This window comes from Diabrotica virgifera, chromosome 5, assembly GCF_917563875.1.
Source record: "Diabrotica virgifera virgifera chromosome 5, PGI_DIABVI_V3a".
Lineage (NCBI taxonomy): Eukaryota > Metazoa > Arthropoda > Insecta > Coleoptera > Chrysomelidae > Diabrotica > Diabrotica virgifera.
In genome coordinates, this window is record NC_065447.1 from 251521282 (window position 1) to 251535245 (window position 13964).

General features: G+C 31.8%; 2 protein-coding genes across 4 annotated transcripts in view; one reads left to right on the forward strand and one right to left on the reverse strand.

The window, feature by feature from the left end:
* Positions 1–8470, reverse strand: part of LOC126884839 (uncharacterized) — a 166762-nt gene extending 158292 nt beyond the window's left edge. The window contains exon 1 of the mRNA XM_050651120.1: positions 8340–8470. The gene's annotated coding sequence lies outside the window, so the exon portion shown is untranslated. The remainder of the gene's footprint in view (positions 1–8339) is intronic.
* Positions 1–13964, forward strand: part of LOC126884830 (aminopeptidase N-like) — a 174358-nt gene that overhangs the window by 73984 nt on the left and 86410 nt on the right. The window contains exons 1-2 of one of the 3 annotated variants that reach the window (XM_050651091.1): positions 559–708; positions 7579–7898. The exons of 1 other annotated variant lie outside the window; for it this stretch is intronic. In XM_050651091.1, coding sequence (XP_050507048.1) covers positions 7874–7898 — 25 coding nt within the window. In that variant the 5' untranslated portion in view covers positions 559–708; positions 7579–7873. Of the gene's footprint in view, positions 1–558; positions 709–7578; positions 7899–13964 lie in introns of those variants that run through there. One more of the 3 variants, XM_050651094.1, reaches the window with a different exon arrangement.

Genomic DNA, 13964 nt, shown 5'->3' on the forward strand with positions numbered 1-13964 from the left:
AGAGAGAAATCGAAAAACTGTGACGCACTGAAAGATGATCATGAGAAAAAGAATAATAACTAATGTAAAACTAGGTGACGTCACGGGCTGTTCGAACTACTTTAAAATACCGAAGACTTTAAATTTGTACTTCTAAGTTATTATGAGGTTTTGAAGCGTGAAATTTTGGAAATCTCATTTTTATACAAAACTGAACATTATTATGTAATAAAAAAATGTGCAAGTTCCCTATTATACGGTAAAGTAAGTGAGACTTAAATCGGTCCTATTTATAAGCAGAGCTATGCTAAGCTGAAATTTAAGATTATTTGTTGGGGAGACCAGGCATAAATGTCTGACGACTGGACTAAATTTCAATGCATAATATATTAATGCAAGTATTCCGAAAAATTTGTATCTATTGATAATATCGCATGCTTCGTTGTCTCTTCAAGGTAAAAATGTATCAAAACCTAGAACTACGATAACAAATGCTTCGTTGATACATTATTCATTCATAGTAATTCAGTGGAAACAGCGACCACATTTATTTATAACAAGATTTATTTATATCAGCGAAGATCGTCTTCCTTCAATATAAATACATTAATATCCTCTTCTGTTATCATTCTAAAAGTATCTCTACAGTGTAAACAGAATACAAATTTCAAATTTCCAAAATTATAAACATCTTATAGTGCGTGCTTTGAGCAGGAAGATCGAAATAAAGTAAGTTGAATACTTATTTAAGAAAACTTAAGTATCTCAGATCATAAATCTCGTTAATGTGGTAGTTCTTCTAATCCAGTAGGTTTGTTTTATGTAAATACCAAAAATAAATTCTTGTTTCTAAGTATGTAACAGTTTTGCTTTAAAAATAATGTTATAGTGTAATGGTCCCATCTAAATAGAATTATGTTTGTTAGTAAATGATTTAACATGAAACAAAACATTGCTTTTAGTGTTTTTTACATCGATTCCAGATTATGTTCTTCTTTGTGAAGTTTATTTTTGAAAATCTTTAACAATCTTTTAATCAAAGATGCATTCTTCTCATTGGTGGTCTTTACATATTTTTTATTTTATTTCATTATCGAAATCATTTTTTTCATGTATTATTCTGTCAAAAGCCTTTTGGAAGTCTACAAAACATCTCAGTTAATATATCTCCATCTTTGAAAGAGAACCTGAGTGGTAAATACAACTTCTAGAGCCTAGGGTACTCAAGGCAAAATCCAAATTGTAGGTATGCGCTATAATATTATGTTCATCACACCTTTTATAAATCCTACTGTCAATTACTTTAAAAAAGGTCTTTAGTTGACGGTTCTATGGTTCATAAGACATAATTCTACAACTGTCACATTTTTTTGCATTGGAAATTTTTGCTAGCATTGTAAATGTTGATTTAATCCAGCTTTAAGGTATTATATAGGGTGTTTCATTAATAATTGTCCATATAGTAACTGGAGAAACCTTAGCACAAAATACGAAGATTTAACCTAAAACACTTAAATAAAATGTGGTTCCTTACTGAGTTACAGGGTGTTTTATCTAAAACATTAAAAAATATTTTTGCTCAGGATTTTAAAACTATTCGACGTATCCTTTTCATACTTGGCAGAAAGTGCGACTACTAGATACCCTACTAAATTATGACAAACAAACGTTTCTAGCTACTACCAGCGGCGTACGACAGGGGATGGTGCATGGTTGACCCTTCTCAAATTCTACGCCACTGGAGGAACTACAATTTTAGTGCAATTCTTAGATTCTCCAATACTTTCTACGTAAATAATATACTCCTCATTGGTAACCATAAAGTCATTAGTTTTCGAGATATTTGAAGTTAAATATGAAACGGCACAGTTATTTTGATTAATTTGGGATATTATTCATATGATTAAAATTTAAAAATTATTTGTACCCAGTACTTTAAAACTATTTGGCGTATCCTTATCATACTTGACAGAAAGTGTAGGTACTCTACACCCTACTAAATTAAGATAAATAAACGTTTCTAGCTACTACCAGAGGCGTACGACAGGGGATAGTGGCTGGTTAACCCTTCCCAAATTCTACGCCACTGATGAAATTGCTATTTTAGTGTAATTTTTTGATTTTGGAATAATTTTTATGTAAATAATATACTGTTCATTCGTAACGATAAAATGATTAGTTTTCGAGATATTTGAAAATAAAAATGAAGCAACATAATACATTAATCAAAATAACCGTGTCGTTTCATTTTTAACTTCAAAGATCTCGAAAACTAATGACTTTATCGTTACGAATGAAGAATATATTATTTCCATAGGAAGTATTGGAGAATCCAAAAATTGAACTAAAATAGCAATTTCGCCAGTGGCGTAGAATTTGGAAAGGGTCAACCATTCACTTTCCCCCGTCGTACGCCTCTGGTAATAGCCACAAACGTTTGTTTAACATAATTTAGTAGTTTGTATAGTACCCATACTTCCTGCCAAGTATGAAAAGGATAAGTCGAATAGTTTTAAAATGCTGAGCAAAAATAATTTTTAAATTTTAAGTTAAAACACTCTGTAACTTAGTAAGGAACCACATTTTAGTTAAGTGTTTTAGGTTAAATCTTCGTATTTTGTGCTAAGGCTTCTCCAGTTACTATATGGACAATTATTAATGAAACACCCTGTATAACCATTATTACAAACCAATTATTTTGTCGTCTTTAGTTCTATGTATCGCATTTCTCACTTTGTCAAGTGCAAGAAGATCTGTTCTACCATCGACGGCATCATTACATTGCAGTTCTTGCGCTCGTCATTAAAGGATTTTTTACGTATTTCATCCAAGTCTTCAGCGGAGGTAAAAAGAGGAGTCAGATTTTGGTTTTTGATGTTTTCATATCGTTCTTTATTTGTTATTGCTTGTATATCGTTCGTTTTTATGAATTTTTTCGTCTCAATGAAAAAAAAAAGGAGATCAAATCAGATCAAATGTGGGGAAATTTTTTGATTTTACGTTTTCAGTCTCGTTCTATTTAATTTTTGTTAGACTATTGTGATCGTTATTTCTTATGTATATTCTTGATTTCCCAAATGATGGTCTGATCCATGAGGTGGCTCTTCTATGTACCCCCACTTCTTCGACTTTAACCATTGACTCTGGTCTAACAATTACATAGTCTATTATTGATTTTTGATCTAGAACTGGCTTTATATAATGTATATTTATGTATCTCCTGTGATTTTCTTAAATTATTATGTAAGTAATTACATACCTTGTTCTTGACCATCATCCATGCTTCGCTGATATTATATTTCTAATTGTTTTTATAACAGATGCATGACTGTTTATAACAGATGTTATAACAGATTCTTTTCAAGTGGACTGATTTATAAGGACCAATTGCTTTGAAACCACCTTCAGTTTTTGACTGTTGGTACTCCCACCTCAAACAAAAGATACTACCTCTACATCGCAGCCCAAGTTCCCCGATAAGTAACTTTAATGTAAGAAAATAATCCATATTCCGAACGAAAAATTGATTATAAGAAGTCTTAAACACTCAACAATATTACTATTGTTCTCTTATATAAGACACGCACTCACATGAGTTCGGTTTGTCTTTAGCGGATTGGAGCAGTTTTATCAAGTGTTCACGTTATTTTTTCTTTTTGTATAGTCTTTTTTCACTAAGAGCGTTTCACGAACAGAAAAAATAGTCTATCGTCTGTGGTAAAATAACTGACCTGACGACCAAGAGAGAAAAGCACCTATAATCTAGGGCAGTGATTCCCAAAGTGGTCTATATCAAACCCCAGGGAACGATTGGAACCTGAAAGAGGTCTACGTGAGCGAAAATAAAAATTGGGTGTCTGTATAATGAAAATGGGGCTCAATGGCAAACAATTTTAAAAATTGCAAAAAACCGTATAATTGGAGAAATTTGATATTAAAAAAATTAATATTAATAAAAAAAAATACTATATTAATACGGTCGGTCTAAAATTGGAGGATCTAAATAGGAAGGGGTCGATTTAAAATTGAAAAACATGACAAGGGGCCTACGAAAGAAAATAGTTTGGGAACCTCTGCTCTGGGGGGTAAACGGTAGTCGAGAGAGCGACTTTTCTTTTCCATAGTCTAAAATGTCTGTATTTGTAGAGGCTGGGGATTAAAGATCACCATCATTCTCTTTGCCTTATCCCTATGCGGGGTCGGCTTCCCTAATTGCATTTATCCACACAATTCTATCTTGGGTCATATCAATGTCAATCCCCTTTACCAACATATCCTGCGTTATCGTCTCCCCCAGGTCTTCTTTGGTCTTCCTCTCCTACTCCTTCCACGAATCTGTACTTCAGCTATTCTTTGTATTGAGTGATTAACGTCTTGACGTTGAACATGACCAAACCATCTTAACCTATGCTCTCTCATTTTTTGGCCACACCTAGACTTCCCCTAATATGCTCATTTCTAATTATATTCTTCGCTTTGTCACTCCACTCATCCATCTAAGCATTCTCATTTCCGTCACATGCATTCGTTGTTCCTCTTTCTTTTTCACTGCTCAACATTCAGTTCCGTGCATCATAGCCGGTCTTATGGCTGCTTTATAGAATTTTCCCTTCAGCTTCATTGGAATTTTTCTGTCACACAACACACCACTTGCTTCTTTCCACTTCCGTCCATCTAGCCCTAATTCTACTGCATGCATCTCCATCTATTTCTCCATTACTCTGTAATACCGATCCTAGGTACTTAAAACTATTGCTTTTTACAATCATTTCACTATTAAAAGATACCATTTTATTTGTAGTAACTCCATCTTTAAATGAACATTCCAAATACTCTGTTTTTGTCCTACTAAGCTTTAATCCTTTTTCCTCCGGAGCTTGTCTCCACTGTTCCAGTTTTTGTTCCAAGTCTCTTTCACTATTTCCTATTAACACTACATCATCAGCATACATTAGGCACCATGGAATGCTACCCTGTAGTTTCGCTGTTATCTGGTCCAAAACTAATGAGAATAAATAAGGACTAAGCACCGAGCCTTGGTACAATCCTACTTTCAACTGAAATATCAGTCTCTCCCACACCTGTCCTAACACTAGTCGTTACTCCCTCATACATATCTCTCACAATCTTTACATATTCGCCAGGGACTCCTTTCTTATTGAGTGCCCACCACAGAATCTGTCGAGGAACTCTATCATATGCTTTCTCAAGATCAATGAATACCATATGAGCGTTGGTCTCTTTATTCCTGTATTTTTCCATCAGTTGCTTTACAATGAATATTGTTGCTCTCCCATATTTTCATGGTGTGGCTAAGTAGTTTTATAGCCCTGTAGTTTGTACATTGTTGTATGTCTCCCTTGTTTTTGTAGACAGGTACTAATATACTGCTTCTCCATTCCTCTGGCATGTGTCCAACTTCCATAATTCTATTAAATAGACCTGCTAGCCAACTTATCCTTGTCTCTCCTAATGCTCTCCATACTTCCCCAGGAATATCATCTGGTCCGACTGTTTTTCCTTTCTTTATTTTTTCAAGCGCTTGAGCCACTTCCTCGTTTGTTATTCTGGTAACCATTGCTGTTACTGTGTCCGTTAACTCCACCCGCTGTCTGTCAAATTCTTCATTTAATAAACTGTCAAAATACTTTCTCCATCTCTTTTGGACATCCTTTTCGTGAATTATAGTCCAGAGAAATAAGATTTTTCTCGTGACACATCCCCCTCCAGGCCGAAACCAAATTTTTTGAGTAGTATGGACATCTATATTATTAACCTATATGTTTCCTGCAGCCGATTTTGATGATATACATAGTTATAAACAAATGAAGATAAAAAAACGCTAAATTTTCGCTTTTTTCGTCTATTACCAAAAAGTTAAGCACTTTAAACAAATTTAAGTGTAAGAAAATCATAAATCGTATAAAAAACTTCAATATTGCGTTCGCTGAATATGTCCATCCTTATTGAATGCTTAAAAAATTGCAAAAAAAATCATAAATTTTGAGTTTTTAAAAATATTCATAACTTATGTAAAAATTAACTTAGAACCTTCTTATTACACGGAATGTTGATACTTCTTGTACTTAAATTATATTTTAAATTTCAAAGCAATTGGTCAAATAGTTTAAAAGTTATTTAATTTGTTTATCCCAAATTCATTTTTTTTGCAACACTACAAGTTAGAAAATTATGAGGCTACAATCATACTTCGGACAGTTTTTGAAAGAAGAACATTTATACTATTACCATTATTAAAAATAAGTGACAAAAAATAATTTTAAACAGTGTAAAATTATTTTGAAAAAACATGTCGATTTTTTGCTTACTTATAAACAATTAGAATAACTTTTTAACCGTTACCTGTAGAAAAATTATTTTTTCATATTTAGAAAGACTGAATTTTTATAAACATTTAGAAAGAAAAACAACTGTCCTAGGACAATTAGGGACAAAGTTAGCCCCCCCATTTATTTAATTCACATGTTTTTGCAAAATAATTTTGCAATATTTATAATTATTTTTTGTAATTTTTTTTTAATTAAATTAATACTGTAAATTTCCTTCTTCCATAAACTATCCAAAGTATTACTGTAGCTTCATCATTTTCTGACTTACAGTGTTGCAAAAAAAATAAATGTGGGATAAAGAAATTAAATAACTTTTAAACTATTTGACCAATTTCTTCGAAATTTAGGGTATGAATTAAGCACCATAAGTCTCAGCATTCTGTGTAATAAGAAGGTTCTAAGTTAATTTGTACATAAGTTATAAATATTTATAAAAACTCAAAATTTATAATTTATTTTGCAATTTTCTAAGCAACCAATAAGGATAGACATATTAAGCAAACACCGTATTGAAATTTTTTATACCGTTTATGAGTTTCTTACTCTCAAATTTGTTTAAAATGACTATTTTCTTAGTAATAGACGAAAAAAGCGAAAATTTACCGTTTTTTGATCTTCATTTGTTTATAACTATGTATATCATCAAAATCGGCTGCAGGAAATATATAGGTTATTATTATAGATGTCCATATTACTCAAAAAATTTGGTTTCGGCCTGGAGGGGGTTGTGTCACCAACAGGCTATTTTTTTCCTTATTTCTCTGAACTATTAGTATTTTGTTATTTTCATCTCGGATACATCTAATCTGATTAAAATCTCTTGCTTTCTTTGCTCTCTGTTTGGCTATTTTATATATCTTTGCTTCGCCTTCCCTGGTATCAAGTTGATCGTATAGGTTTGAATACGCTTCTGCTTTAGCTTTTGCTAAAGTAGAAACTTTTGCTAAGTAGGAATTATTATTAAGGGTTGTAATTATTTCGCAATGAAAATTAGGAATTATAGGAGTTCGGCGAAAAACATAATATTGTTTTTAGTATGTGAAAAATTGAACAAACGTCATGTCAATAAAAATACAAAACACCGAAAATTATTGTTCAAATGTTGTCATTGTATAAGTGGCACAGTCTCTTAACAGAGTTTACTTTTTCAAAATAATCATGTGTGATCTAGATACTTAAGTTTAACTTTCAGAAATCAGGTACATATAAACGACGGCACTAAACCAGCTATTTTCATTTGAACTTTCAGATTTTTCTATCAAGAAGCCAATCCTTAACTTTTTCCGAAGTTGCGCGTTATAGTCGTAACAGTTTCAGCGAAGTTTTCAGCCTCGCGATCTCGCAAAAACTTCAGGCTAGCGTCGCCTTATTACTCGACGTCCAGTTGTAGTTTCATTCACGTTTCCGGATACTGAGGCGTCGGGACTCCTTGCGTCGCGTGCATCGTGTTACCGTTGAGTGGCAGGTGTCATCAGGATGTGTTAATTGATCAGTGACTGTTTGGTTTCTAATTAGGCGAAGACGAAATAAAAGATACAAAAACGATGGTGGGGTACTACAACAATCAAGGTATTTATTTTTAGTAATGTGTGTTTGAAAGTTTGTCGGTTGCTAATTTATTTTTAGTTTTATTTATGCATGCTGTTCAAATCGGTTAAATTTAAACAATGGTACCTGGTTCAATAAAACTTCATCATTTGGTACATAGACACATCGTCACCAATAACCTCTTTACTAAGTTTATTAATTTAAATTTAATTCGAAACTTTTTTTTATTTGAGAGTTTTCCAATTTATAAATGGGTTCTGCGAATTCTAGACACATAATATGTTGTACAATGAATCAAGAATTGTCCTCATTTTTCACGTGTAAGAAAGTTTTTTTAGAGGTACGAGAGGTAGAGAGTTTTTTCTGATACATTTATTAATTTCCTCTTCAAGCTCATCCAAGTTTTTAATAATGAACTATTAATGATACTCTTAAAACTGGTATTAACATGGTGTTTCTTACCTATAGTCACATCCCTTGTTTTAAGCCGTAGGGCTGTCCATCTCTCACTGTTTTTTAACGGAAAATTCTTTCATTCCCGATACCTACGGCATCAAAAAGAGTGAGTTCTAGGGGGTCTTTCCCTGAAAACAAAAAAGAGGTGACCTCCAGAGAATTAGACCTTATCTTAGACATCTCGCACGAGCGATAAAGTTTTTTAATGTTACTATAAAGATTTTCAAACAAGCCCAAAATAAACATTATACCTACCTAAGTTTATGCTTCAAGAGCGAACAAACCAGAGAGCCATATTGAAACTTTCTACGAAGGCGTAGACAAAATTAATGGTATAGATATTAAAATCTATTAAAATGCAAGAAGTTATCATTCTAACGGAAGATTTTAACGCAAAGAAAAACTAGAAGAATGTACAAGAGGATACAGTATGGGAATCAGAAACGAAAGGGGTGATAGGCTTATCGAAATTTGCCAAAACAATAATTTTATGATAGCGAATACATTGCGTAAACTGCCACGGAGAAGTCTATACACGTGGAAGTCACCAGCAGATCAAGAAGAGAGAATAATAACAAACTAGATAGTTTAAGTATTAGACAAAGATACAGCAGCGCAATTCTACACTGCTCAGAGGAAACGGACACCCAAAAAAAATGGGTAATTTTTGGTGTCTCGTTTCTCCTAAACCTGTTGTCCGATTTAAGTCATTTTTTAATATGTTATAGCGTTATCTTTTAACAATATCGCTGTAATAATATTGTTGCTAAACAGGTAAATGTTCATTGTATACAGGGTGTACGAATCAAACTGTGTTTATTTCTCAAAGTTTGCAACACTCTGTGGAATATTCTAGCATTTATAAAATACCGAAATTAAAAACCAAGTATAGCTTCAGGTTTTCTTAACATTCTGTTTTTTGGTTCAGTTGCTTATGTTGGATAATACAAAAGTTAGGTACTTTAACAATTAGCCATGTCTTCATAAGTACATCGTGTTTCTAAATAAGTGCGACAAACTTTAAGGGGTAATTCTGCATGAAAAAATAATGAACGTTTGCTTTTTAAACATATGTCCGCAAATGCTTCGTTTCCAAAATAGAGGATGTTGAATTTTTTCTTACAAACTGACGATTTATTTATTGCCCTAAACCGGTTGAGATATGCAAATGAAATTAGGTAGGTTTTAAGAGATGGTTATTGCGCATTTTTTGACATGCAACTAAGAATTTTATATTCACCATTGGTGCGCATACGGGTAATATGACGGATGATATTACCCGTATTCACGTCAATGGTGAATATAAAATTCTTATTGTATGTCAAAAAATGTGCAATAGCTACGTCTTAAAACCCAACAAATTTCATTTGCATATCTCAACCGGTTTTAAAGCAATAAATAAATCGTCAGTTTGTAAAAAAAAGTCAACATCCCGTATCTCGGAAACGAAGCATTTGCGGACATACGATTATAAAGCAAACCGTCACTATTTTTTAATGCAGAATAACCTGTTAAAGTTTGTCGCACTTATTTAGAAACACCCTGTACTGATGAAGAACATGCTAGTTGTTAAAGTACCTAACTTTTGTATTATCCAACCGAATGAATAAAAAAAATAGAATGTTTTTCAGGCTATAGTTGGGTTTTAATTTCGGTATTTTATAAATGCTAGAATATTCCACAGGGTGTTACGAACTTCGAAAAAAAAACACAGTTTGATTCGTGCACCCGGTATAATGAAAATTTACCTGTCTAGCAACAATATTATTACAGCGATATTGTTAAAAGATAAGGCTATAACATATTAAAAAAATTACTTAAATTGGACAACAGGTTTAGGAGATACGAGACATCAACAATGACCCATATATAAGTGCCGGTGTCGGCGTATGATCAGATCACAACCCAGTAGTGACCAGAATAGGCTCAAAATAAAAATAGTAAAACGAAGAACAACAGATGCACAAATCGAGTGACATATATCGTCCTGGTTCTTGTTATGTATAATGTCCATATCGTCAGCTTATGCTAGAATTTGAACTGATTTCTTAATTATTGTTCCTCTGTTATCTAAATTGGGTTTAAGGCTACATTAAAAAGCTGACACGCCAGCGCATCTCCCCATCTTAATTAACCCCATATTATGTATTTCAAATGGGGTTGCCGAGTCATTCTGAGTTTTCACTGCTAATAGCATCTGTCATTTCTAAAGTTGACCTGTCATTTTATTTGAAATTTAAGAATAATTTATTACCTTAAGCTTTATATATAAATATATTAGTCACATTAATATTTCTGTAAATACGTTATAAATTAGAATGCATTTTTGTGGGAAGCATTCCAATAACATATCAACCGTGTTTATTACCAGTGTTACTATAAAATATAAATTTAGTTTGATTATTATCATTGTTTTAGAGTGCGCTACTTACGTTGTCAATTTAAATATACATTTCAGTATATTATAAATATACAAATCGAAATATCTGGAACAAATATATTTTTGATACTGTTTATTTCAAGTACTTTATTTCAATTGTATAATACTATACTAATAGTCCGAATAGTAATAAGATCCGAATAGGAGGTCAAAATGTACCCATCTGATTAAATTTCATACATAGACAAATATTTCTAGCATGGGTTGTCTATCAAAATCGTGTCATAGCTATCCTTAAAGGGGGACCGAAGGGGTTGAAATCAATATTCCAAACACATTTTTTTTTTGAAAGTATGGTAGAATTATTTTATTTTTAAATTAAATAGGCATATTCAGTATAATTCATAGATTACTCAAGAAAAAATTCAAGAAAAAATACTGAAAAATAAGCCAACGCTAGCATATTTTTAAAAGACACCTCAAAATATAATGAATTTTGCGGTGGACATCAGAACTCATCATTGAATCGTGGTAACAAAAAATCCAAAAAGATTTTATTAGCATATGAGTTTCTCGAGGTATCGCTGTTAAGTTTTTTTAGTTTTATCTAATTTTGACTTTTTGATACCACTCAGAAGTCAAAACAACGAATTTTTTTTGTAAAAAAAGGGTGAAAATTAACATATTTTTTATATTGTTAAATAAAAAATAAGCATACAACAAAAAATATCTCGACAGTTTTACCTCAAGGAATGTCTAAAGAAAATATATACACAATTCCAGGTGGGTCGGTCAAGTAGTTTTTGAGTTACAATGTCTACAGCCTTTGAACAAAGTAGTTTTGAGGAAAACGCGTTTAAAGTATTGTCAACTTTTATTTTCAATTTCTTTTTTGTCTTTCAAATCGTAAAATAATGCACACCGGAATATCTTTTTGAATCGCGGAGTAATTTACAAAAGAAAATAAAAACAGCTGTTGACTGTTGTTCACTACGTTCAAGAGTCCTGGCGCGAACCTGCTGCAAATCGAGTCGAAGCTAGGGCTATTTAACACTATCTCTCTACATCCCTACCTTCGACTCCTTTTATAGGAAGTTCGTGCCAACGCGCCTGAGCGTAGTGAGAAACGGTCAACAGCTGTTCTTATTTTCTTTTGTAAATTACTCCGCGATTTAAAAACATATTTCGGTGTGCATCACTTTACCATTTGACAGACAAAAAAGAAATTGAAAATAAAAATTGACAATACTTTAAACGCGTTTTTCTCAAAACTGCTTTTTTCAGGCTGTAGATGTTATAACTCAAAAACTATCTACTTGACCAACTCACCTAGAATTTTGTATATATTTTATTTAGACATTCCTTGAAGTAATGCTGTCAATATATTTTTGTTTTACGCTTATTTTTGGTTTAACAATAATAAATATGTTGATGTTCACCCTTTTTTGCAAAAAAAAGCTCTTTGTTTAGATTTCTAAATGATATCAAAAAGCCAAAATTAGATAAAACTAAAAAACTTGACAGCGTTACCTCGAAAAACTCATAAGCTAATAAAATCTTTTTAAATTTTTTTTTACCATGATTCAATGATGAGTTCTGTCTTTTAAAAATTTACCACCGTTGGCTTATTTTTTAGTATTTTTCCTTGAATTTTTTCATGAGTAATCTATTAATTGTACTAAATATGCCTATTTATACCATACTTTCAAAAAAAATGTGTTTGGAATATTGATTTCAACCCCTTCGGCCCCCCTTTAAGGATAGCTATGGCACGATTTTAATAGGCAACCTACGCTAGAAATATTTGTCTATGTTTGAAATTTAATAAAAAAAATGTTTCATCCGGCAAGCAGATGGGTACATTTTGACCTCCTATTCGGATCTCGTTCTATATAGACCAGGGCGCATCTGTAAAAATATTAGTACATTTGGACGTTGAGAGGTGACTCAAATTTTTTTGCAGAAATTGCTTGAAAATGACTCAAGTAATAATATTTGAGTTACCGTCCCTCTCAAAAAGGTCCGGAACATTGTTTAAATATCAAAATGTCAAAAAAGGAAGGAATAATTCAATTTTTTCTTCGTTTTTGATTATGACTTTAAAAATATTCATTTCCGAGAAAAGTTGTACTGATATAAAAGTTGCGTAATTAAATTTCCTACAATATAGAATTGGTTAAAAATTTAAAAAATAGTCACCCTTGCTGCAAAATAGCAAGAATTGCGAAAAAAACATACAAAAACAAGTATTCGCATTTTACGTTTTTCAACCATTTATGCTACACTTTGGACCTTCATATTTCATCCCGAAAAAGTTTATGATACAGTAAAATAATACTGTAAATTTCATTAAGATCAATTCAACAAATTTTGCAAAATAAATTTTGCAATCCAGCTTTCGCAAAAAAAAATTATTTTTTCAAAATGTTACAGGACAGAAAATATAGCAGATAGCAAGTTGATTTTTTTTTTGCATATAGAAGTGTACTGTACCTTTCATTAACAATTTGCAAAATTAAAAGCGATTAACTACCACGGCGTCAGGATTTTTTTTAATAAACCTTAATTATTGGTGCTACGCGCAGGACAGCGGATAGTTTGCTCTGATTGGGCATTCCAATGACCTTTGATAATGTTTGATACATTTTAATTTTTATTACATTTCGATATAAATAAATAAATTTTTTTATTGCAAAATAAAAACACATACTCTATCCTTTGAAATTACACTTTTTTTAGCAAAAACTATCTGTGTTCATATATTTTAACTGAGAGAATAAAAGTTTATTATTTTTAAACATATGCAATTGTTTAAACAATATTTCAAAAACAATAATAAAAATTAGTTTGATTTTTGTGGAATTTAAATATTAAAATACAACAAAATATAGAATAAGAAAATAATATATTGGATAAAGATTGGAAGAAATTTTGGTGGAAATCAACTTGTGTGAATCGAACACCGCTGTCCTGCGCGTAGCACCAAAAATTAATGTTTATTTAAAAAATTTCCTGGCGCCGTGGTAATTAACCGATTTTAATTGTGCAAATTGCAAATGAAAGGTACAGTATACTTCTATAAGCAAAGAAATAATTCAACTTGCTATATGCTTTATTTTCAGTCCTGAAACATTTAAAAAAAATGAATTTTTTTTGTGAAAGCTGGATTGCAAAATTTATTTTGCAAAATCTATAAAACCGATCTTAATGAAATCTGCAGTGTTATTTTACTATATCATAAAGTTTTTCTG